The sequence below is a fragment of the Adiantum capillus-veneris genome, chromosome 9, assembly GCF_014529385.1.
Source record: "Adiantum capillus-veneris isolate H3 chromosome 9, ASM1452938v2, whole genome shotgun sequence".
NCBI classification, from domain to species: Eukaryota; Viridiplantae; Streptophyta; class Polypodiopsida; order Polypodiales; family Pteridaceae; genus Adiantum; species Adiantum capillus-veneris.
This window is the reverse complement of record NC_140939.1, coordinates 138,393,889-138,420,510: the sequence shown is the minus strand read 5'-3', so window position 1 is coordinate 138,420,510 and position 26,622 is coordinate 138,393,889. Positions and strand designations below refer to the sequence as shown.

Below are 26,622 nucleotides of genomic sequence, written 5' to 3'. Positions count from 1 at the left end.
GCACAAAATTGGCCTATTGGAGGGGCGAGGTGGTCTCTGCCCTTGCTGCATGGGACCGGATGCTAACGTGTAGAAGCTTTGGGGAACTGAAGGAGTACTAGCATGATAAAAGTTGGGGGATGCAAAGTTGTTGTGCATACCTTGTTGCATAGGAGGTGTTGTCAGCAGAGGTGGCAACGGGTTTTGATGGAGACCATGTTGGATGCAGGTGCTAGCCCTTGTTGGAGAGAAGGACCTAGACTTTTTTGTATTTGCCGCAATCCCTTGATATAGTAGCAATCCTTGTCTTCGTGCCCAAATTTTTTGCAGAGGTGGCAATAAGCCCGAAGGGGACAATCCTGTGGAGGATGTCCTAGAGAGCGACAAGAGCTGCACCATAGCATAGCTTTAGTCTCCTGCTGAGACCGAAGCTCTTCTAGCTCTCTCTTGATTTGATCCAAAGACTCAAGATGTGGTGGTTTCTCTTGTCTAAGAGAGATTGATTTCTCTTCTTGGAGAGCGCGTTGTAGTTTTAGGGCTTCAAGTTCTCTGTGCAAAGAAGTTAATGGATCAGTAGGACTTTCTGAAAACACGGAGGGAGTCTCTATGTGAGGGGGGTTGGTGAACAACTTCCTAGCCCCCTCTATCCTATTAGCAGCTGCGATGAACTCCTCCAGAGTGGCGTCGGGTCGAAGACTCTCTCGGAGTTTTTGCTGAGAAGTTTTGGGAAGCGCCTTCTCTACCCACTTCTTAACCATAAATTCACCGGGTTGCTGGGGAAGCTTGGCAACCAGAGACTTGGTTTTCGTCATAAGTTCTGCAAAAGTCTCCTCTGGCTAGAGCACCATGTTGGCCAACTCATCCAAAACCTTCTCGTTATAGTCACCTGGCCTGAATGCTGCACAATACTATTGTCTTAAGGCTGCCCAAGTTGCAAAATGGTTCCCTGCAAGCAGGTTGTACCATTTCTCTGCTAAGCCATCCAAGGTAGATGGAAAGAGTACCAAATAAGCATCCTTCCTATTAAGACCACGACCCCTACAGAGAGATACAAACCTCCTTGCATGGTCGTCAGCATCCTCTGAAGAGAGTCCTTTGAAGGTAGGGAACTTGATGTTCACCTTGGCCAAAACACTTGCCAAAGCCTCCATGGCCCCTTGCTCAGGAGCTCGTTGCTCAATAGCCTGCTGTAGGAGAATAGGAGAGAGCTTTACTAGAGAAGGTGATCTGGAAGATGTGGAACCGGATGGAGGAATGGGCAATGTCGTATGTGGTATGGGTGATGAGGTGGATGGACTTCTACTAGGTACCAAGGGTCGTCTTCTGTTGTAGTACTTCAGAGGACTCAGTAGTGTGCTTTGACGTTCGACTGACCGCCTTGTATGTGTCACGCAGCGACTACCAATCCAACCAAGCTTTGGGCAAGAAAACCTTGAATTGGCTAAAGACTGGTCTAGACTCTACTAGACCAGGCAAGTGACTAGACCCAGGCTGGACCAAAGACGAGGAGGACTAGACCAGGGTAGAGGAGGACTAGACCAGGTTCCTGGGGTTGAACATTGGGCACCTGAGAAGGTCGAACTACAAGGACTACAATTCCATTCTCCTCACATGTGGGTGCACAGACACACACGCACGCACTCCTACCTATATATGATCTGTGTGTGTGTGTGTGTGTGTGTGTGTGTGTGTGAGTGAGAGAGAGAGAGAGAAAGAGATCCAATTTCCATGCTTTTCTTGGTCGCTGCGCACGAATCACATACTAGTTTCAAGATTATAGAGTCCAAACATTGGAGTTTGAATACTAGATGTTAGAGATTAGATGAACCTTAAAGGGTCCTCATTAAATAGTGAAGCCAGGGGCTTTCATTTTTAATTTGCAACGAGTAAAATGCATGTGTGAACAAAAATAAAATAGCATCATGATCTTTTTGAAGGCATCTTAGGAGCCCCATTTTTATTTTGCAACGAGTTAAATGCCTACAATGGAAGGATAATATATTTCAAACGGCTCCTTCTCCTCTTTGTAAGAGTCGCTTCATGATCCCAACCATAATAGTGTGCAGGGTGGCTTCGATTTGAAAACGTTTTTAAATATCCTTTTATATTTTGACTAGAAAAATAGACTCTCTCCACGTTTTGAATGTTCTTCATATAGTAGACTATCCGTGTTTTGAAATGTACACGAGCGGCAAAAAAAGAAGTTATTAAAAAGTTGGAATGGTTTTAATGAAATTTGATACGTGCTTTTGCAACTCTTTCTTCACCACATCTCCATCATTGACATTTGAGAGATTTGTGTGTGTGTGTGTGTGTGAGAGAGAGAGAGAGAGAGAGAGAGAGAGATGCTTATCTTCAACAAGGTGAGGAGGCACTAAGGCTTACTAAGCTAAGGGGAGATGAGGGAGAGTAAGTTTAAAAACGTGCTTACAATCACATGTAATTTTTTTGTGTTTTATTAGAAAATTGTATTATCTATTATACATATATAATCACAAATGGTTTGTATATTACGAAAGGCCCCACTTAAATAAGAAAGATATACATTGCACATCAACATTTTGAAACAAATAAAATAAAAAGAAAGTAAAATAACAACAATAAAATTAAAAACTAAAACAAAAAATATTTTAATGCTATTTTTATTAGAAAACATAAAAATAATGAAACAAATAATTAAATAAATCTTTATGAAGTCCTTTAATCAAAGGACCGTTTATCATCAATACTTTACATCATGGAATCAAACTCCTATGAATACATTTCTCAATCCAAAAATATGAATGCAACTTTTGAAAATAGCATTCAAAAGACCATGATTTCTTTTCAATCACAAGACATTTAAGCCTCCTTGGGACACTTGTCAAGCAATATCAAGCCAAAAAAATGAAAGTACTCTAAAGACAACCTTCTGATAGCTCAACCAAAAACAAAGATTATCATTTTAAAAAATACTCATGGCTCCCTAGATAACTACGTTTATTATAAATTTATTTTCTAATTATCTAATATTATCGTTATATAAATGTAAATATTTATTATCTAATTATTTGTTCACATTCTTTTACTTGACCTGTTGCAATTTTGTATTCTGAATTATATTGGTTTTTAGCACCCAAGTTGGGAACCGCCACCTTGCTACATGCTACATTTTGGCTTGATCTCAACAACTTGAAAATACCATCTTCACTGCCTTTGCAACCTACTAGCACCCCTCAACTTGCCTCAATATTTTTTCACCTTCTACTCTTACTCAAAGAGTATAACTCATCAAGCTTAACATTTTGATCAGTGTGCAGAGCTCTAGATGCGCATCAAGATATAATTGAAGCAGCAAAGGCTTATATTCTTCTGATTTCGAAAAGTACAATAGGTTATTGTTATGTTTTCACTTTCTTTATGTATTGTCTTCCTTTGACTCCTCTACCACCCCCCGCCCCCCCAATGCCCCATTCCCCACCCGCTATGTAGATACGTTGCTTGCCCCTTCTTGGATGCCATCACTGATCCCAAAAGAATATTCTTCTCCACTTCACATTTTCCTCCTCTTCGACAATTTTGCTCACAAGACTGCGATGGAGGTGATGCTTCTAGTTGCGGCCTAATGTGGAGGTGCTTCCTCCATGAGTGCAGTTGTAGCAACAAAGAAGGTAGCATGAAGGAGCTAATTTCTTCAGTGTGCACCATGGTAGCATGCCCCTCTCTTGTAGAGCACCCATGAATGGCTTCTACCTACTGTGGAGCGCACGCATGAGGGAGAGACACAAAACAGGCCACGCTTCAATGCTAAAAAAACATTTTCCACAAACTTGGATAATCTACATTTGAGAAATTTTAAAAAAACTAGTTTTCCTTGATTTCTTTATTGTGCACATGGTAAGAATTCAAAAAGTGATAATGGTGTGGCTCTTACCTCATGGCATAGTTTGTGTCGATGGCTTGTTAGCATATATTGTCAAAGCTTTCACCAGAAGCTCTACAACCTCGCATCACATACGAGATTTTGCATTAAAAGATGAATGGAGTTGAAAATTAACACAATATAATAAAGATGGAGAGGTGAATTTCGTGCATTGCGATGTTTGTTCCCATAAAAAAAATGAAAAAACCATACATATGTATGGTGTGGAATTGGCACCGTTCTCCACATTTATAATAAAACCGTAGGGATAGTGCGCTTCCCCCAGCCACTTGTATCCCCTCCAATGTTGAAGGGGGACTTATGCTTCTCCTCCAGTGTTGGAGGGACTTTTTTATTTACATAAATACTCAATTGTACAAGGAAGAACTCATTATTAATGTTTTATGAAGACATGTCTAATTCCACATTGCCATGTCGTGGTGTATTGCCCATGCATCCCTTTGTTGGCAAAACAAAATTCTTCAAACCTTGTCATCTTCATGTACAAATGCAATCAATACATCCAAGTGACGACATTTCAAGAAGAAGTCCATGAAGAACTTCCCGTCCTTTCATGACCACACCACATTGGTGTACATATCAACCAAAGCACTAGCAAGCACATCTTTCTCCAATAGCCTCTGACAAACAATGCTATCATAAATTTTCTCAACCATGTCAACATCTTACGTAATGTCACAAGCCTTCAAGATGCAACCTGTCCTTCCACTTCGTGTGTTTAAGCCATGTTCACGTGGCGTGGAGACTTGTCCTCACCCTCACTGCTCAGCCGATTTCCTAATGGTTGTTGACATTCCTACCTCCTTTGTAGCAACCACAACCAACACATTGTAAGCGACCACTTTCTATGTAAGAAGCTGATCCGAAATATTTTGAGCTTTTGTGAGACTGATAGATTCGGTATACATACCAGCCAAAGCACCTCTAAGCACAACATGTTTCACCAAAATCCCTTGATTAGCGACCTCATCATGAATAAACTTTCCCAAGTTTATGTCTTGCACTGCATAGGAGATTATATATGGAGAGACGTCGTGTTCGATTTTCATATGATACAAATAGATAAAGGCCCACAAGGTGCATAATAGGTGATTGCATTTGTAGAGGGACCCTTTTTGCTTTGCATCTGGTGAAAACAGTCGAGAGCTTCCTTGCCATAGCCATGTTGGGCATATCCTACAATCAACACCCTCCAAGAGAAAACATCCCGCAGGGAGCTCATCTAGAACTTTTGAGCATCCTGCATAGAGCCACATGCCTTCAAGATACATGCGTAGGTGATTGCATCTTGAGAGAGGCCCTCGCTTTGTAGCTACTACACAAAAGACTATAGCTTTCTGGTCATGTCCATGTGGGGAAATCATGGAGTTAGGAGAGAGGCTCTTGCTTTGCATCCGCTAAAAAACAGACGAGAGGTTTCTGGCCCTGCCTTGTGGAAAAACTCCTACAATCAGTGCATTTCAAGAGTCTACACTCCCGATACGAAGCTCCTCGAGAAGTTTTGGGGAGAGGCCCTCGCTTCGCATCTGCTGAAAACAGCTTTTTGGTCCTACCCTATGGAGCAAATCCTACAATCAGGAGAGAGGCCATCGCTTTTCATCTGTTGAAAACAGACTAGAGCTTTCTGGCCCTTGGGGAAAATCTTGCAATCAGTGCATTCCAAGTGTCCACACTACGGCATTGCCAAGCACAACATCTTTTTGAAAAACACCTAACTGACAATATCAACGTGAATTTTTTTGCCTTTCAGAGCCTCTCCAACACTTCCAAGTCGGGGGCCTAAAAGGCCAGGGCAATGACCCTAACCACCTCTTGCCGCAATTTGTGTCTTCTATAGGGTTTGTCCAGCTCTTCACTGTGATTTCCAAGATTGTCTTGATTTTTTGACCCAGATCCTCCTTTCGACCATTGCACAGTAAAGCCATCAATGCACTGCCTGTATAGATGTTGATCGTTGTCCCTATAGCACCTACCTCACGTCCTGATACAATAGACTGCAACTTGCAGCGTGCTAAATCCTTGGTCTATCTCCAATGGCCCACCTCCACCCCCCATGCATGAAAGGATACCTTCCTCTCTGTACAACTAATGACTGACCTGCGGGTTGTAGCCAAGGACCTCATCTGGAGGAGCATCACGACCAAATGGGGTTTGAGAGCAAGTCTACCGGTGCCCGTAGAAGGATCTTTGACAAGAAAGTTATATGGCCATCTCTGCAAGGACAAACCATGGGGACAATTGTTGTCCCCGCCAACAATTTGATGTTGTTGAAAGCCGCTGCTGCATCCTTTCCTCCACCATAAAATGTCCTTGCAAAGCTCAAAACAGTGCCATTTGTGTCTCTATCCTCGACTCCCCTACCCACAATCCTGGCAATTCCGTTGCTACTATATGCTTTTATATGTTGCCCGTCCCATTCAAATACTCCCACACCATCGCCACGACGTGCTGGCTTGAACACAAATAGTGAAGCAAATCCCTCTTCACTTCCTTTATAACATGCGGCCTAATATCGCACTTAATATCGCTTGCAAGCTTCGTAAAAGCGTACTCCAAAATGTCTAGTCCACCACTTCGGGCAGCCTCATCTCCACAAGATGAATGCGTAGGTCCTCGCTTCAACATCTACTTCTTGTTGCTGATGTCGCACCAATGCCAACACCTTCTCTCTATGCACCCCACATGTGGGAGCATCCTCCACAGCTCCGTGGTTGGATCTATATGACGGCCATCCCTGCCCCATCTCTGCCCTATCGCTGCTTGGATGAAGATGATTCTATCGTAGCCTTTCTTGTTGCCCTCGAGTTCTGCACAGATTCAATCCACACCATGCCCCAATCCAAGCTGTAGAAGGCGATGATACAGTCCCCATGTTCTGCTGCTCCTTGGAGACAAATGAAATGCTTCCATATGCCGCCCACCCATTTAAATAATTCCACACCATCACCACGACGTGCTGGCTTGAATACAAATAGTGAAGCAAATTCCTGTTCTGCTCCTTTATAATATGCGGTCTAATGTTCAATCCACACCATGCCCCAATCCAAGTTGTAGAAGGCAATATGCAGTTTCCATGTTCTGCTGCTCCTTGGAGACAAATGAAATGCTTCCATATGCCGCCCACCCATTCAAATACTTCCACACCATCACCACGACATGCTGGCCTGAATACAAATAGTGAAGCAAATCCCTGTTATGCTCCTTTATAAAATGAGATCTAATGTCACACTTAATATCGCTTGCAAGCTTCGTGAAAGCGTACTCTAGGATGTCCAGCTCCGCCGCTTTGGGCAGCCTCATCTCCACAAGATGTATGCGCAGGTGATTGCATCTGGAGAGAGGCCCTCGCTTCAAAATCTGTTAAAAACTAACTAGAGCTTTCTGCAAATATGTACAATGTCTGCCCTCTGGTGCCGCATCCTCTTTCCCCAGCTTGCTGTTGCTGATGCCCCACCATCATCAACACCTTCCCTCTATGCACCCCACGTGTGGGAGCATCCTCCACAACTACGTGGTTGGATCTCTATTGCCACCAAATGCATGACGACATGTGTGTTGTGCAGAGAGAGATGTGCAAACAAAGGTTTAGCCTCTACCTTCTATCGTTTCCTCTCCAATCAACCAATGCCAAGTGGCATGCTTCTCCTTTCTCCATTGTGCAAATCGTTCTTAGATAATCAAGGTAAAAACATTTTTCCAAAAACTTGGATAACCAAGAGGTAAAGTGACCATAGTACAAAAGTTTTACACTAATTTTTTGAACATTCGTAGCAGTGTAAATCTCAATTTTTGCACGTAGGGTATTTTGGAGCATTGCAAGTGTGTGTGTGTGTGTGTGTGAGAGAGAGAGAGAGAGAGAGAGCTCTCTCTCTCTCTCTCTCTCTCTCTCTCTCTCACAGCATGAGCACATAGGCTCCAACCAACCGACTAAAAGGAGGCCTGCAAGTGCGTGCATTGACGTGGCGAACACTTTTCGTGGTCGGACCATGGCTGGTTGGCCGGTGTAGCCCAAGGCTTACCTTCCCCAGCAGGCTTTCCTTTCTTCACGCTCTGCATTCTCTTCCCGTGTACTCCTCTCTTAGCTGGCATTTTTTGGACCTTCGATCCTCCGACAGGCAGCCTTGTCGTGCACAAGATTCGATGGCAGCTGGCTACCTCCTTCTCCTCCTTGCTGGCTGGCTGGCCGCACCAGCTCGATGTGCTAGGCTATCTCTCTCCACAATCTGTCCACGGAAACAACCACAAAAAGGGCTTTGTGTGTGTGTGAGTGTGTGTGCGTGTGTGCATGTAGACACCGTAGACTGCAGGGGGTAAAGTAATAAACAACAGAGATCCTCCTTTGATGCTTTCTCATCTCTGCACTGCTTCGCTCCAAGCTCTAGCCCCTTGTGCGCCAACGGCTCCGCATGCACCACCTCATCGTGGTTGGGATCGTACTTTAGAGACTATGGCTAGGCTATTGCCTTAGCTAATTCCTCACCGCTTGTATGACTTGCATATTCCTCAGTTTAGAGGAGCATGGCTCCGCGTGCAAAGCAGCTAGGCATTTCTCCCATACCATATAAGCCGCGAGCTGCCCCGAATGGGAGCTGCACGCTGTTTAAGTTTGGCTGACAGGTTTTGGGGGAGCCAAGAATCCCCTGCATGTGGACAGGTGCTCGCAGTGGGCTGTGGTTGTGTGAGAATTGCTCCCCTTGGAGGCTGGACTGTTTCCAGTTCTCTCTCTCTCTCTCTCTCTCTCTCTCTCTCTCCCCCCATCCCCGCCATGGGTAGTTCTGTTGGAGCTAAAATGCAGCTGGCAAGTGAATGGAAGAGGAGTAGGAGAGGGGGTCATTAGCATGGACCACAATCCCATCCATGCCACTACAAAACCTAACCACATCGCTGCGTTGCCACCTTTGCACAACCTCATTTTCTCTTGACGATCCTCACCTGTTTTTGTAACAGCGTTCGAAGTCGTCACTACCTTGGGTGCCTCCAACTACGACTGCTTCAACTCCAGCCCTCAGTCGTACCATACCCGCTCACCTGCTCTACTACACACCACACATTCTACACCTCACAGAATGTGTGTTCGCTAACTTGCAACAAAAAACGCGCTCAAGAAGGAGCATAGAGTGTAGGTTTTTCATCACCTTCAAGGGCAATGACATGCGCACTCTCTCTCTCTCTCTCTCTCTCTCTCTCATGCAATGCAGCTAAAGAGTAGTCGAGAGGTGGAGGGAAAAAGGTTGAGTTAAAGAACATCGAGTTGGATTCATTAAGGCCCTTGTCACACCGGGCTGCCTGTCCATCTCGGATTTGCAGGGTGGGCACCCAGTTCGTGTCATAAGGGAAAAGGTGGCCTTCAAAAGCAACCAACGCCTGTAGCCCAGATGGTGGTCTCCTCGCTTCTTGCGCTAACGGATAGAGCTCAACACCTGTCTCGTGCACTCCCGTACTACTTTTTGAGAGTTGGCCACCACTCTCGAAAGTTGTCCAAGCTTGTGAGACCGGCCATCTGACAAAACTTCTAGCCCCAGATCACCTTTTCGCATACGAATGAGGGGGTGCCACATCCGCTTGGCCAAGCTTTGGGTGCCTCAGTGTGACAGGGGCCTAAGGCACATTGTCAAGAACGGGCGGCTGCAGTGCAAGGTAAGAGCTTTCTTTTTTTTATAGATTAAAGTGAGCCATACGCAGTTTTGGAAATCACAAATTAGGCAAGCGATGGGGAAAAATTCAAATGAGCAAGAAGGAGAAGGGGAGGGTTTTTAAATAGCCCCTTTCGCTTTGCAATTCAATGTTCAGCAGAGCATCCATTTAGGTGCTCAATGCACTAGTGCGCCAAGCCAAAGGTAGAGAGAGAGAGAGAGAGAGAGAGAGAGAGAGAGAGAGAGAAATAGTCACCAAGAACTCTACAAGTCGCTAAAGGAGGGATTTATCATCACATGTTAGCTCAGGCCTCTTTTTTTATATATACTAATATGTGACCTACATGTTGCTGCGGCCAAAGAAGCGTCGCCTCTATTCACATGGGCTATCTTCTCTTCCAAGTAGAACACTATTAATAAGTTCGCTTCCTACATGTATAGCCTACTGCATTTCTAAAAGTGATTCGTGACACAATCTCTTGAGAGATTCTAACAAACATGAACATATGTAAGATGTTGTAAATTATTCTTTGATACTAAGCTTGTCTTTATTTTTCATGAGGTGCTAGCCCTTGTTCAACACACATGGGAGTGCTTTACCTTTATTGGGGTACAAATATATAAATGTATAGATAGATAGATTGATTGATTGAATTGTCGTCCATGAAGGTCAAATATGATCTATGAGACCAAAAACAAAACATTACAACAGTGCTTCTTGGATGAGGGCATCAGATACATATCAAATAAGGATTGAAGGTCCATTAGCTAGGACGAAAGAAAAGAACAAAAAACTAAGAGGGGTCAAATGCAGGGGAGGTCGGTTTGGGAGTTTTAAACTCCTGAATGATGGCTTTACTGCCCATTTGCCTTGTTTGTAGGCTTCATGTATCTTCTTGAGCTCATTTGTTTTAGTCCTCAGCTGATTCGTAGTCATTCTTCGATGATTCAAATATTTTGTCCCTTGAGAAGGCGTGAATATTGGCATAGAAACCGCATCCGCTCATCTTTGTCCTTGAAGGTGAGGATACAGTGCTTAGGTGGCACTTGCCTATGTGTGTTGTTGATCCAAGAAATGGTTTCGTATTTTATGTTAACTAGTCGAAGAATATCGTTGATCTTGGTGATGGCTTCTTCAAGGGTACGTCTCCTCATCGGTGCACCATGGTGAGGGAAGTCCCCCAATCCTGACCTTGATGCCAAGGGATTCTTGTAACCAATGCTCTTGGAAGACCGCTTGTATCTTGGTTCTTGGTGATGTCTTGTGTGGTTGAGTGGGTTTGGGTGACCTTTGCTTCAACTTGCTTCATCTTGCCAGTAGTAAGATCTACCATAGATCAAATCGTGCCTCAAGTTTGCTAAGGCGAGCCTTGAGGTCACAATTTTCTTCCATGACTCGGTCCAGGACCTCCTAGAGTTTTCCTCACCGAGCACCTGTTTTTGTACCACCGTTCGAAGTCTTCACTACCTTGGGTGCCTCCAACTATACCTACTTCAACTCCATCCCTCCGTCGTACCATGCCCGCTCACCTGCTGTGTGTTCGTTAACTTGCAACAAAGAACGCAATTGTTAGTGCTCAAGAAGGAGCATAGAGCGTAGGCTTTTCATCACCTTCAAGGGCAATGACATGCTATGTTAGCTCTCTCGCTCTGGCTCTCTCCTCCCCCTCCCTCCCTCCCCTCCTGAATGCAATGCAGCTAAAGAGTAGTCAAGAGGTGGAGGGAAAAAGGTTGAGATAAAGAACATCCAACTGGATTCATTAAGTCGTGTTGTCAGAGACGGGCGGCTGCAGTGCAGGGTAAGAGCATTCCTTTTTTTTTTGGATTAAGTGAGCCATACGCAGTTTTGGAAATCACAAATTAGGCAAATGATGGGGAAAAATTCAAATTAGCAAGAAGGGGAACGGGAGGGTTTCTAAATAGCCCCTTTCCCTTGCAATTCGATGTTCAGCAGATTATCCATTTAGGTGCTAAGTGCACTAGTGCACCAAGACAAAGGTAGAGAGAGAGAGAGAGAGAGGAATAGTGTCACCAAGAACTCTACACGTCGCTAAAGGAGGAATTTATCATCACGTGTTAGCTCATGCCTCTTTTTTATTATATACTAATATGTGACCTTCATGTTGCTGCAGCCAAAGAAGCGTCACCTCTATTCACATGGGCTATCTCTTCTTCCAAGTAGAACACTATTAATAAGTTCTCTTCCTACATGTATAGCCTATTGAAGTTTCTAAAATTTATGCGTGACACAATCTCTTGAGAGATTCTAACAAACATGAACATATGTAAGATGTTGTAAATCATTCTTTGATACTAAGCTTGTCTTTATTTTTCATGAGGTGTTAGCCATTGTTCAACACACTTGGGAGTGCTTTACTTTTATTGGGGTTTTTTTTTTTTTTTTTGAATTGTCGTCCATGAAGGTCAAATATGACCTATGAGACCAAAAACAAAACATTACAATAGTGCTTCTTGAATGAGGGCATCGAGTACATATCAAATAAGCATTGAGGGTCCACTGGCTAGGAGGAAAGAAAAGAACAAAAAACTAAGAGGGGTCAAATGTAGGGGAGGCCGGTTTGGGAATTTTAAACTCCTGAATGATGGCTTTACTGCCCATTTTTCTTGTTTCCAGGCTTCATGTATCTTCTTAAGCTCATTTGTTTTAGTCTTCAGTTGATTCATAGTCAATTCTTTGACAATCCAAAGATTTTGTCCCTTGAGAAGGCGGTATTGGTATAGAAACCGTATCCACTCGTCTTTGTCCTTGAAGGTGAGGATATAGTGCTTAGGTTACCCTTGCCTATGTGTGTTGTTGATCCAAGAAATAGTTTTGGGCTTTATGTTAACTAGTCAAAGAATATCGTTGATCTTGGTGATGGCTTCTTGAAGTGTGTCCTCATCGATGCACCATGGTGAGGGAAGTCCCCCAATCCTGACCTCGAGTCCAAGGGATTCTTGTAACTGATGCTCTTGTAAGACTGCTTGTATCTTGGTTCTTGGTGATGTCTTGTGTGGTTGAGTGGGTTTGGATGACCTTTGCTTCAACTTGCTTCATCTTGTCAGTAAAAATATCTACCATAGAGTCAAATCGTGCCTCAACTTTGCTAAGACGAGCCTTGAGGTCATGATTCTCTTCCATGACTCAGTCAAGGACCTCTTGGAGTTGTCCTATGCGGTCGACCTTGCTTGGGGCTGCTACAATGGCTACAAAACTTGGCCGTGTTTTCGTGGGATTGTTTGGTAGTGTTGTCTTTACCTTGGTAGCCATAGCCTTCACTTTGTTGGTTGGGAGCGGAGAAGTCCACTGTGTGACTCTCTCTAACTTTGATGAACTTAACAAAATCTCTGACTTTGATGGTAATCAAAACTTAGTTAATGACCAAAGGCTGCTTAACAAGCTACTATGGAGACAATCACCAAGCACGTTGTTGATTGGTATGCAGCTTGAGTAATGCAACTTGAGTACAGGCAGCAAAGTTACAAAGTGGGTTGAATCTAGCCAAGGATCTTGCCTCGATGCCTGTGAGATCTTGATAAGCTTGAGAGGGTTAACATGAAGCGTGGGCATGCACAGTGGCATCTAGTAGGTGAAGCAAGGCATGGCTATTGGCCAACACCCCCCACAGGGCAACCCTCGCCCAGGGGAGACATGTGGCAGAGCACAAAGAAAAATGAGAGGCTATGTTTAGGAGGAGAGAGAGAGAGAGAGAGAGTTCCTTTTTGGTCTTTATCTTGGTCTAACAATGCTACCAAGCTTGACTATATAAATGAGATAAGTTAGCATGGTGTGAAGAGATGAAAGCTAAGAGAAGTCAATGTAATCTCATAAAACTTTGTTTGAAAATGGAGTGGGTTGTAGAACCATTTTCAACAATGGAAACACAAGTGAGACACACAGGAGGTTACCGCCTCTCTCATCGGCACTATACAGGGGTAGACGGGGAGGGTTACATATGGACATGTCAAGAATTTAGGAAGCTTTTAATGTCAATAAAAAAGTTATAGAATATTCTAACATCATAGAATTCCAAATATTTTAAATATTTGAAGCATTGGATAAACTAGAATGATATAAAAATGACACGTACAAGTTTCTCTCTCTCTCTCTCTCTCTCTCTCTCACACACACACACACACACACACACACACACACACATAGAAAGAATTCCAAATATTAACATCATAGAGAGAATTCCAAATATTTTAAATATATGAAGCATTGGATATAACTAGAATGATACAAAAATGACACGTACAAGTTGATCTCTCTCTCTCTCTCTCTCTCACACACACACACACACACACACACACACACACACACACACATGGGTGAAAGCATGATACAAAAATGACACGTACAAGTTTATCTATCTCTCTCTTTCACACACACACACACACGGGTAAAAGCATGATACAAAAATGACACGTACAAGTTTATCTCTCTCTCTCTCTCTCTCTCTCTCTCTCTCTCTCTCTCTCTCTCTCTCTCTCTCTCTCTCTCACACACACACACACACACACACACACACACACACACACATGGTTGAAAGCATGAAAAGCTGGTCAGATTTTGGGGAAAAATTGGTAAATCACTTTGGTACTTTCATATTGTGTGAGGGTCTAATCTAATTCGATTAAGGGGGTACCAAGATTTTAAAACATCACTTCAAGATTTCATCATTTTTTGAAATGCAAGCATGCAAAAGGTAATCTACTCAGTGCTAGCACACACCAAGTTCACTTTGCATGGATTGCTCCTGCTTGCAACTCTTTCAGAGCTCACTCCCTGATGTGATGTGCCACGAGACTGCTGACAGCCATTTCTTCCTCAAGGTAGTGAGATCTCTCTCTCTCTCTCTCTCTCTCTCTCTCTCTCTCTCTCTCTCTCTCTCTCTCTCTCTCTCTCTCTCACACACACACACACACACACACACACACACACACACACACACAAGGATGAAAGCATGATACAAAAATGACACGTACAAGTTTCTCTCTCTCTCTCTCTCTCTCTCTCTCTCTCTCTCTCTCTCTCTCTCTCTCTCTCTCTCTCACACACACACACACACACACACACACACACACACACACACACACACACACACACACACAAACATGGCTGAAAGCATGAAAAGCTGGTCAAATTTTGGGGCAAAATTGGTGGATCACTTTGGTACTTTCATATTGTGTGAGGGTTTAGTCTAAGTCAATCAAGGGGTACCAAGATTTGAGAACATCACTTCAATATTCCATCATTTTTTGAAATTCAAGCATGCAAAAGGTAACGTGCTCAGTGCTGGCATGCACTAGCATTGCTTTGCATGGATTTCTCCTGCTTGCAACTCTTCCAGAGCTCACTCTCTGATGTGATGTGCCACTAGTGCCACGAGACTGCTAACAGCCATTTCTTCCTCAAGGTAGTGAGGTCTCTCTCTCTCTCTCTCTCTCTCTCTCTCTCTCTCTCTCTCTCTCTCTCTCTCTATCTATATATATATGTGTGTGTGTGTGTGTGTGTGTGTGTGTGTGTGTGTGTGTGTGTGTTGATGGTGTTGTATTTAATGTTGAGTGAGATTTGATGGGTTTTTAATTGGGACACCAAAAATGAAAACGCCACCGCAAAAGTGCACCTTACCAAACAAACCACCGGGTGAGGTGTCATCCACCAGCTTGCATTCCAACAGTAGCAAACCCAAGAGTGGTGCAAGTTTGTCATCAAAGGACACCTTTCTTGCCTCTGATAAGAGCAATGGTAATCACCCATTTCCTTCTCATGAATGGATGAATCTATTAAATGAGTAATTTTTAGTAAAAAAGAATTAGATGTTAAAGGTTTGCCAGTGTTTTTTTCACGTCCACATTTCATTAGTTTTATTGTTGAATGCATAGTTTTACATGGCGGTGTAAGTGTTTTTTATAATCCCCTTTGCTCTAAATTGTTGTGCTCAACAATAGCATCCCGGAAGGCTCAATATTTCAAGTAGACCTGATTTTGCTTTACACGACATGACCTACACAAGGAGTACGGTCTAAGTTTGGAAGGCAAGCTATACCAACATTTGTCTGATGAGGATGTGACAGATGAGGATTGGCTGGCAGTTTTCACAACGAAAAGGGAGAAGGGTGTCAAGATCTTTTTGCATATGGTGCGGCCCGAATATGCAGAAGAATGTAGGTTATTGTTTCACAAAGTATATCAATCCATACCAACCAACAAAGAAATCACGCACAAGTTTTCAACCTTGTTTGTATATGAGAGATGCCCAACTACCATGCAGAGTCCAACGGGTCAACGGAAGGTTGCATGGATTGTTTTTGGTGAACGGGTCCTAGATCACTGCAAGCAGCTCCAAGACAGAATGGACAAAAAGCTCAAGGACTGGGCTAACTGCAATGAGAATTATCAACATGTTACTCGAACCACACAATCCACTCCGAAGGGTCTCATTGACCATGGGGGGATAATTTCTATTTCCTGCAGTTTGGGCCCTCACTCATTTTTGAATTTCAGCTCTGTTAACCTCCAAATTGTGGCAAAAGTGGAGTAGACGTTGGCTGCAAGGAAGAGTACATTGGATAGTGTGAAAAGCACACTAAATGCATCCCAAGTGCAACTACAAGAGAAAAGTCAGAACATCTTCAGCTGTAGTAGTGCTTCAAGAGCAATTGACTGAGCTTCAAACACTGAAAGACAGCATGGAGGGAGGAGTATTTGGTGCATCTGATTCTAAGGTGATGGTAATTGATGCAAAGATCATTGCTCTCTCAAGTGCATTGATATCTCTAGGGGTTGATGCAAGCAACTCAAATATTAGGGACGATGTTGACTGTATAGAGGTATGCATCAAGATCGATATACATTGTGTATAAAAACTAAACCTTGTATTTAGGTTCTTAAGTGCAATGTAAGTACCATGTGAACTTTCTAAGTGGTTCATAGAGTTTTGGGATATTACTTGACAAGTACAACTCTCAATATTCAACACTTGACTCTGATTATATTTTACATGGTACTTTCCACAAGTCCCAATGGAGTCTTTTTGGTACTTGACAAAGCACAAGTAGATATAACTACACAAACTCCACCATTTAACAAGGATTAAATATATCATGGTACTTTATATAAGTACCAATGGAGCCATATGGGTGCTCCACAAAGCCTAGGGATGGTACAAATGAGGCAAAACTCTCAAATTCCACCATGTGATTGTGATTATATACACCATGGTACTTTTTGTATTACCAATGAGGCATTGCTGGTGCTTCATAGAGCTTATAAATGGTAGCAATAAGATAGAACTATCAAAATCCACCATTTGATTGTGATTGAGTAGATCATGGTACTTTTTATAAGTACCAATGCAAGTTTATTGACCAGTGGTTCACAAATCTTAGTGATAGTGGTGGAAATCACAAAGTCCTCCATTAGACTAGGATTAAAGGTACTTTGTGAAGCTAAGTAGTATGGTAGCTTTTTATATGGTAGTTCAAAATCAAGGTACAACCAAGAGTACCCACGTAGGTACTTTTGTACATATTGTTATATTACTTGGTAGATTTTATAGTACCTATCATAGGTACATTGACAAAATATATGCCTTTACCTTTTAAAGTACCTTTCATAGGTCAATACTTTGAAAGTAGATATGCCTTGTATCCAAAGTACCATGCATGTGTTTGTACATTGTGAAAGGACATGTCTTTTTTTGGCTAAGTACCATACATGTGTTTGTACCATGGGAAAGTACATATGCCTTTGTTTCTAAGTGTCTTTCATACGTGCTTGGTAAGTTCTTGTGATTGGTACTCTGAGCTTTTTGTCCTTGGTACTCTCATAGGTTCTTAGAGTGTATCCTTGGTACTTTTTTGACATGGACTAATATTACTTGTCAAGTGTGGTGCAGAAAGAAATAATTGAGCTGGTAGCATCAGAAGCTATATGTGCTGCTCAAGTTACTTTTTGTGAGAGCTTGCTAGATCAATTGAAGAGAGGTGACTCAATGTTGCTACATCCCACAACAAGTGAGCTCGGGAGTCACCGACAGTCCAAAGTGATTGTTCCAGGAGCATATGTTGCATGTGGTTTAGGTTTTGTGGCTTCCAAAGTAGTGTGTGTGTGTATACACTAGCATGTGGCAATGCATACCATGCTTTGTGTTTTGTTGGACGGGCAGGTCAGAGAATATATGTGCCAACTCCTCCTGCCAGCAGCAGAGTATTCCAGAATCAGCAAAGTCGATGCGTGTGCATAATGGTTGGTTTTCTTTTCTCCATGTCTATCGAGATTAATAGAGTTTGTTAAGAATGCAAGAAACTTTTTCTGATTACAGAAGCTACAACTTTTGCAGTGTAGTTGCAGGTTCCAGACATATGCCATATGTGGCAACATTACCAAATGAGGTGCCAAAGCTGAATGTTGATGCAACTCCGGACGCCCACATCATAGACACAGACATGCAATTTGATTATCAGTCAACTCCAGGTGGCAGGGAAGGCTCATCCTTGTCAAGTGACAAAACTCTGGCTTGCGAGGAAGGCTCGCATGTGATAATTGACAAAACCCAAGCTGTTGAGGTGGAGCCCTCTCAACAAACAATAGGTGAACCACGATCAAAGGAAACTGAACCAATGGAAGATGTTGATGTTAAGATGACATATTTTGTAGTGCAAGAGGGGGTGGAAGCGGTGCAATGCATGGTTCATGGTGATGCAGATCCAGATTCCCCTATCTTCCTTAGTGATATGGTGAAGAAGTCAAGGAAGTGAAAGAAACGTGTTGATGGTAAGTTGTTTTGGCTATAGGACTTGGCTCCCTACATACATTGAATGAATTTTATTGATGTGTCTCTTTATGGTGCAACTCGACAATCCAAAAAGACACGAGCATCAGAGATGAACCACTCAAAGCAACATTCTAACAAGGCTGAGGAAGAGAATGATGGTGAGACCTCTTTTACTCATGGCTTGTTCAGGAAAATAATACCAGCACCAAGTAGAGGAAGTTTGTAGGGTCAACTTCATTGATAGTTTTATCTCTATAGCTGATGTTCATGCTCATCAAGGTGTAAGTCACTTGGGTTTTGGTTTTAGGCAGAGATGGAAAAGTGATGATCAAGGAAGTTCCAAAGTCACCGCCTCCTATGAAGAAGTCCCCCAAAAAAAAGTACTCCCCTCCAACATCCCAGTAGTATTTCCCACCCCCCAAAGCCTCGTGTTTGCAAGAAACTGTGACTTCGTGTCTTCACTCTCTTGTAATGACAGAATCTTTGATTCTTGCTTTTTTAATAAAAATGAGAATTTTATGTTGGTCTCCATTTCTCTGTCTCTCAATCTATTGTAATTGTCACTCTTGTTTTGGTTAAAAAGTGCTTAGTCTATTCCTTTCCTTTTCAATGTGAAACCCATGTCTTTTACAGAGATATCAAAAGAAAAGGGGACTCTCAAATTGCCTATCAAAGAAATAATAATTGTCAGATCAACTCCCCTATATTCCAAAAACCATCACATCACTCCCATTTGATATCCCCTCACAACCAGCATTAGTGTTTGATCTTAACTGTGTCCTCTTCTATACTTCATGGATTGAAGATCCTGATAACCCGGATGCCCAGTCACCTGATCTTGAAATTTTTGGGTTCGACCTCATCAACAAAAAGGATGACAGGTTTGACTGAGGCTTTGAAGTATTTTCTATGTATTTATGATTTGTGCATACCCACATAGCAGGAATTGTTGTTCTTCAGGTACCTCTACGTTCCCAAGGATGCAAAACAGTTCTTAGCTTGGACTATGGGTTGGGCAAATATTTATATCTAGAGTTCAGCAATGCTGAACAGAGTGAACAAAATAATCAAGGCAGCTTTTGGGGGGCTTTGTGACTACTTCAGCGGATGGGTTAGACAACAGTTGTGTGATGTAGCCACATTCAAAATGGTAGGTGGATAACAAGTCTTTTCAAGAATCTGTGGAATTTTCTAAAGATGGTTCCGTGATATGATACGAGAAATGTGCTATGATCGACAACAGTCTTTATAAATGCCATTATAATTTGTCTGGCTCCTACATCATTGTACCTGGCCTAAAGGATCGGAGTAGTGAATTCTTGCCAGGGACATTAGGAAAAATATGAACCCTCTAGGGGCCCTTGGGGATTAAGTTTAATGAGAGGCCAGTCAATGAGAAGAGGGTAGTGGACACACTCTATGCCCCAAAAAAGTAGGGGGACAAAGTAGTCTTACACTACTTAATGGCCTCTTACCTAGTGAGAAGGTGGGGGGGGGGAGGGGGAGGGCACTTGGAACCTCCAAATTCCCTCCTTTTTTATCCGATTTTGAAAAAAAACTCCAAAATTTAAAAAAAAAATAAAATTTTCAAAACTCAAATCTTATCTTCTTAAAACCCCCTTAACCTATTTTATGGTCAAAAAAGAAGTTTCTGATCTCCAAAAGTCAAAACATGCACCCAAAAACCCTAAAATTTAGTTTTTTTCAAAAAAAATTGAAACATCATTTTTTACTATCCAAAGCCCCCCAAAACTATTCCTCAATCAAAAAGTGATTCTCTCTCTCTACAACCCCTCTTCCAACCCCTCCTTGGTTGCAACCATCACACTCACCCTCTACTCCAACACTCTCTCTCTACACCATCTCCATTGCTGTAGCAAGGAAGCTCCTCTCTCCTCCCCTCCTACCTCCCATTGCCACACCAAGCAAGGGTTATCCACCTTCTCCTATCTCCATTGCCACCACACTCCTCCTTGGGGGATATTTTTTGGTGAGCGCTTTTATGGAATCCGACGACCAGGTTCTTAAAAGATTCTTTTCTCTCTTCTCAACTTTATTCTTTCTCTCTCTCTCTCTCTCTCTCTCTCTCTCTCTCTCTCTCTCTCTCTCTCTCTCTCTCTCTCGTTCTCGTTCTCTTAGATTTTTTTCTTGGTAAACACGCCTCGATCCCACATCATTGTGTCACCATCGCTTTTGCTCCTTTTTTCTCTCCCTTGACCCTCTATCGGCCTCGGCCTCTCTCTCTCTCTCTCTCTCTACCCCCGAACACGTCTCTCTCTCTCTCTCTCTCTCTCTCTCTAGCAATTCACATCAAGATTAGTGCTAGCAAAAAGAGAGATTAAAAGTTTTATAACCCAAGATAATCAAAAATATCTTTGCCAAAGGTCAAATTCCTACCCAATCTATATCAACTTTGCCAGCTACAATACATGGCGGAAAATGTGTCACAAAATTGTACAATCTTGGGCTTCACTGTAAGTTTGAATATGTGTGTTCACGGCTAAGAGCATTGTAGACATGTACTTCGCTTAGCACGGGTTGATGTATGAACATGTTTTGATTTTGGCTCAATCCAAGAACTCTCAAGAAAATGAAGTACAAGTGCTTGCAAGCCAAATAAGATTTTTCCTTGGCCTCCCAATTGATGAAATCAAGGCATGTGCAATAGTGCTCATCCTTGATGTGCACCTCATACACCCCACATGTCCATCTACTACGTGATGCTCAACCTTGAAGAGTTCATGTGCTTTGTCTACAATGCATTTCTCTTCAATCACCTTAGCCTTTAAACAAAGAGCGAGACCAATTTTCTTAGCTGCCTCCTCTGAAATGGAAGTCCAAAATTTGACTCTTATTCCATTTCTTAGTACTGAACCACTACTACTTTCTTTTGTTGAAGCGGAAGAGGAATCACCTTCACCCCTAGGAGGAGTTCGCATGGTTGTTGCACTCTCTTGATCTCTTCCAACTGTGATCCTCCTTCAAGTAGTACCTCAACTTCTTCATCTATGACATTTGTTCCTAGATCAACCGGTCAAGTTGTTGGAGGAGGAGCTAGCCTTGGTTCTATATTATAATCCACCACATAGCAATGAATAACATGTGAGTAGCCCATTTGGATGTTTTCTATAGCCGTCAAAGGACGGTACAGGAGTCCCTTTACTACATGCCACAATATTTTGTCCACGTCTTTTTTCACCGTTGGGGGTACCACTGCATGTGACAGGACTACCGATATGGGTTCCCACATAGCTTCATTGACCTTTTGTTTCAAAACACAAAACTTCATCTTCTCTTTGGAATTATCACTCCCGTCTACTACCCCTGAATCTTCCGTGAAAATGATTTTCCTTAGCCTTTCGTGTGTTGTGAGGTCTTGTGTTTTTGCACTATACTCTGGTCTATGTGTTGATTCATCCTCAACATCAATCACAATCGATGGCCCTCGCTTTTGCTGAATGGCTTCTTTGTCTTCTTCAAGCGGAGTACGAGCCTTATACATGGGTGTTCCAAATGTAACCTCATTTGCTACTCTTTTCACTTGTGCTAGACTAGAGGAAACTCTTTCCTTGAGCCTCTCTAGTAAAGGACCCTTTCCAATATGTTAACCTTGAGAGTAAGTGTCATAAGAACTAATATCTAATTCTCCTAAATGATTTTCTCATGTTACAACTGATCATTTAATATGGGAAAGTACCAGGGGAGAAAAAGCTAGATTATTAGTAAAGCTAACAAACTGGTTACAGTAGGGGGCTCACAGTAGGGATCCAAAGGGGTACCATCTGCACAAGAGCAATGTGCAATGTGCAATGAATGGGCTCCAAATACCTTAGGGTTCAGCCCATTAAGACTTCCAAAAGGTTAAGTTCCAAAATTTCAAAGTGTAAAGTCCAATGGTCAATTGTAAATGGAATTGGATGCTTTGTGTGTGTGCAAAAGGCCAATAAGCTAGAGGACAAAAGCAAAAACGTTTTGGGAAGATGACAAAGCTTAATAAGGACTAGACACACACACACACACACACACACACACACACACTATACACCTAAGCTTACCCTTTCCACAAAGTAAAGAGAACACATGTCATGCATGCAAAGAAACCCCCAATTCTTACATGAATTCTATTGGATGGGCACAGAGGTTGACCAATGAGAAGTTAGCTAGTGTAAATTAAAATTTTATTTTTAGAAATGCTCAAAAAATAACCAATAAGAAATAGTTTCCTTAAAAGACTGTTGGACAATCAAAAGGTCCAATGATAATTAAGCAGTTCCTAAAATTTCTTAATTTCTATTGGCCAAAGGACTAAAAGGTCCAATAGCAAGCAGATAATTAAATTAATTATTTGGCATTTACAAAATGAAAAAAAGGATGGACACTTGTCACAAGGCTCTTGACTGGGCCTCTCAAAGGCTATTGGCCAAATTATTTACGAGCCAATAGGAAGCCAGCAAGAGTAAAACTCATACTCAAATACTGTTGGCTAAGCTTTTCAAGGGCCAATAGGAATGCAGCATGAGTAATTGGCAAGGGGGGTCAACCAAGAGGAGAGAGGGGACTGTTTTGGAAAGGGAATTATTCCACACACACTCACACAACTCATGTGTAGAGCAAGAAAATCATCTCCTTCTCCAAGCTTTAATGGAAAGCTCATCTTCTTCTCCAAGTTTGAGAATGGAGGCCTACACCAACAACTCTTGGATATGGAATGCAAATCCGACCAAGAGCTAAGCTTCAATGCCATGCTTCTCTCCTCTATTATCTAATTACTAAGCTAAGCAAAGATACAAGAGTAATTAATTGAGAAAATACTTCTTTCTTGTAAGAATACTCCTTCTTCCTCTAGATCTACTCTCATACCCCGCTAGCTCTCACCATCTTCGAAGGTGTGTGAGGTCTTGGGTCTGAGACCAACGAGTAATTGATGTTATGTGTTATCACATGTAAGTTTGGTGCATGAAGCTTTCATCTTCATAGCACCGACGAGTTTTTACCAAGGAACACAGAGAATTGTATTGTACAAAGTCTCTCTTAATGGGAGAAGTTATAATACAAATGCCTAATGGAGGGGGGACCGGTCCATGTAAATCCGGTCCTCAATAGTTGTCAATTGTTCTATTTCTCTCTCTCTTTCAAGTATTGTTATGCCAAACTAATTAGGTGTTATGCTAATGTTGTTATCTCCAACCAAGCACTCTTGTATGCTCATTAGGAATTTTCTCGTCATGAAATGCTCACTATGTTAAGTTATTTTTCGCTATTTACAAGCTTTATAGACCAGTAATTGTTACATTGGTATCAGAGCTATCGGTTTCTCTTTTCTTGCTCAAGAAGAGAGGTCCTCAAGCTTGCTACAAACGGTTGGAATTATTAATTGCATGAGGGTAAGGATAACAGGGATTTATTATCCTTGAGGTGTGCCTGCTTCGTGCAGTTAACGGGGTATCACCGTCGAGAGCTATGGTCTTAATAATGGAGTCCCAAGGGGCTTGCCTACGGCTTAACCATTATTGAGCTATTAGAAGCTTGACAGAAACCGGTGCCGACTGGGCTATGATAAACCCTCTCTTCTATTCCTTGCAATTAATGATATTCCGAGCCACGGGTATAGATGCTTGAGTGCTTATCTTTGAAAGTAAAGAGGAGTAGCAACTAGGGCTTGAAGTGCCAAAGTACAAGTAAAAATTTACACCTAAAACTTAGTTATAATGGCTGACAATAGTAGAGAAAGTGAAATTAATTTTGATGGCTTTGATTTTGCTAATGGTCAAGCTACTAATGATGCCCCTATGCTTGTGAACTATCTTGTTACTAGGCTTCAACAAGCCATGGGCAACCCATCCCTCCAAGGTGAAGTACAACAGCATTTACGCATCCATGGGATTCTCCAATCTCCTCACCTAGAAGAGGGAGTGCCTATGAAAGCTCCTAGTGAGATTTCTAAAAGAGGGCTCTCTACGGTGAGAGAAGAGGAGTACCCATACGAAGGACCCAAAATCTTACAAGTTGATGAGGCAACTCCCTCACCAAGGAGAGCCCAAATCTCAACGGTAGAGCCCCCACCGAAAGAACGAGAAAGAAGTGAATCTCCCTCCACCTCAGCAGAGATGGCACCACGAAGAAGGCGGGCAAAACGCTCTCCAACACCCCCTAAACGGAGAAGACCATCGGATAGTCCTTCTCACCGTAATTCAAAGAAGGAAGAAAGGAAGTATGAGAAGAAAAAGGCGAGAAAGAGGTCACCCTCTTCTCCATCTTCATCATCCTCCTCCTCTTCTGAAGGAAGTGATGGTGCGGCTCCCAAAGAATTCAAAAGGAGAGGCCATAGGAAATCCTATGCCGCTTGGAAGAGGTCGTCCAAGCTCAAACGGTTCAAGGAGAGAGGAAAGAGTATCTCTTTTCTTACCTACGATGACACCTTTGGTGCTACGGACAAAGTCTTGGCCTTTATTCAACAATTTGATGCGGCATTTGGAGATGAGGGCTTCACGGAGTCCTCTAAGATACGTCATGTAGCCATGCATCTCCAAAAGTCTGCCAGGCAATGGTGGTCTAGCCTACGAGCAAACGGTGAAGCTCCACGAACATGGAAAGCTTTAAGAGCTTCCATTATGAAGCAGTTTTTGGCTAGAGATGCCAAAGACAAAGTGCTCACCGAATGGCGAAGCTTGAAGCTCTCTCCCTACGAATCTATTCACAAATACGTAGACAAGTTTTGGGATTTACATCTCAAAGCCACTGTCTACAAAAAGATAGATTTTGGAGAGCAAAAACAACAATTTTGTGCGGGTTTATCGGAAGATATGGTAGAGTATGTCAACTCCCAAAGGCCTCGCACTATTTCAGTGGTCATACACCATACTATGGTGGCTTCACGAATCCACTTCCAACAAGGGGCTAAGAAAAATCTTAAACCCATGGAAAGCAAAGACCGTAATGAGCCTAAGGCGAAGTACAATGTCCAAAAGTTTCCCAAGGGCAACTTCAACAACAACAAAGCTAAGGAGAAGGGAGTCTACAAAGGCAAAAATAAACTCTCTCCTGAAGAGCTAGAGCGGTATCGCAAGGATAACCGTTGTTTCAAATGTGGGGAGCAAGGGCATGCTTATCGTGCTTGCCCATAGAGGAACACACGCAATGAACCTCCTAGAGCTTCCATAATTGAAGTTAAAGAAGAAGATGCTCATCACAAAGGATCTCCTCTATGCCATGCTTGGGGGAAGGTGAGAGAACATGATGCTTTCATTCTCTTCGACAATGGCTCTACTCACAATTTCATATCCACGGAGTTGGCCACTAAGCTAGGCATCCAAGCCTTTGAGATGGGAAATCCCCTACCAGCCGATAATGCTTTCAAGGGAGAAGAAGTCCCAGTTACTCCCTTGATTGGGAAATTGAGGCTTCATGTCCAAAGATATGTGGACAAAGAGGATTTCTTCATCTCTCCCCTTAAGCATGAGGATGTAATCCTAGGGACACCATGGTTTGATCGCATGGCGGCCAACATCAAGTTTCCTAAAAGGCAAATTTACTTTAAATACAGGGACAAAGACATGTACATATATGCTAATGAGTCAGGTAACACTATACCTCTTGTACATAAGCAAGCTTTTGATAAGTCAATAAAGAGATCTATTTCCGTGTACATGATATTTGTAAAAGACTCTCAAAATGAACCTAATGTTCTGTCAAATAAAAATAAAGGGAATCAAAAAGAATTAGGGTTATCTAATTTCCTTAATGAATTCAAGATGTTTTTATTGACGACATTCCTAATGAATTGCCTCCAAAACGATGGGATGATGACCATGCAATCGAGCTTCTTCCAGGAAGCTCACCGCCTAATAAACCTCCTTATCGAGTTTCTCAAGCTCAACAAGAGGAAATTATGCGGCAAGTGCATGAGTTGGTTGAGAAAGGAATGGTTAGTCCTAGTTCATCTCCATTTTGTTCACCAGTTTTATTAGTGCAAAAGAAAGATGGCACATATCGTATGTGTGTCGACTACAGAGCACTAAATAGGATCACTATCAAAAATAGGTTTCTCGTTCCGCGGGTAGAAGACCTATTTGATAAGCTACAAGGATCGACCTACTTCAGTAGGATTGACCTAAAAAGTGGCTATCACCAAATAAGGATTGTTGATCAAGACATTGTAAAGACCGCATTTCGCACTACGTTTGGTCTCTACGAATTCATTGTCATGCCTTTTGGCTTGACCAATGCACCAGCTACATTCAACCGCATGATGGAGAAGCTCTTTAGGCCTCACCCCAGTTACACTGGAGTGTTCTTTGATGATATA

General features: G+C 42.4%; 1 protein-coding gene across 5 annotated transcripts; it reads left to right on the top strand.

Annotated features, from left to right (window-relative positions):
• The first annotated feature begins 7,855 nt into the window (after positions 1 to 7,855).
• LOC147451248 (uncharacterized) lies at positions 7,856 to 18,829 on the top strand. 5 transcript variants are annotated; one of them, XR_015189196.1, is made up of 5 exons: positions 7,856 to 16,371; positions 17,439 to 17,788; positions 17,888 to 18,316; positions 18,412 to 18,475; positions 18,625 to 18,829. XR_015189196.1 is itself a non-coding variant. In XM_086520222.1 (3 exons), the coding sequence occupies exons 1-2, from the start codon at positions 17,665 to 17,667 to the stop codon at positions 18,298 to 18,300; spliced, it is 537 nt and encodes a 178-aa protein (XP_086376348.1). In that variant the 5' UTR covers positions 7,856 to 17,664; the 3' UTR covers positions 18,301 to 18,316; positions 18,412 to 18,829. The 5 variants fall into 5 exon arrangements, 1 of the variants encoding a protein (XP_086376348.1); XR_015189198.1 differs by having other exon boundaries at positions 17,883 to 18,316; XR_015189197.1 differs by having other exon boundaries at positions 7,856 to 17,788; positions 18,629 to 18,829.
• Positions 18,830 to 26,622: the final 7,793 nt, after the last annotated feature.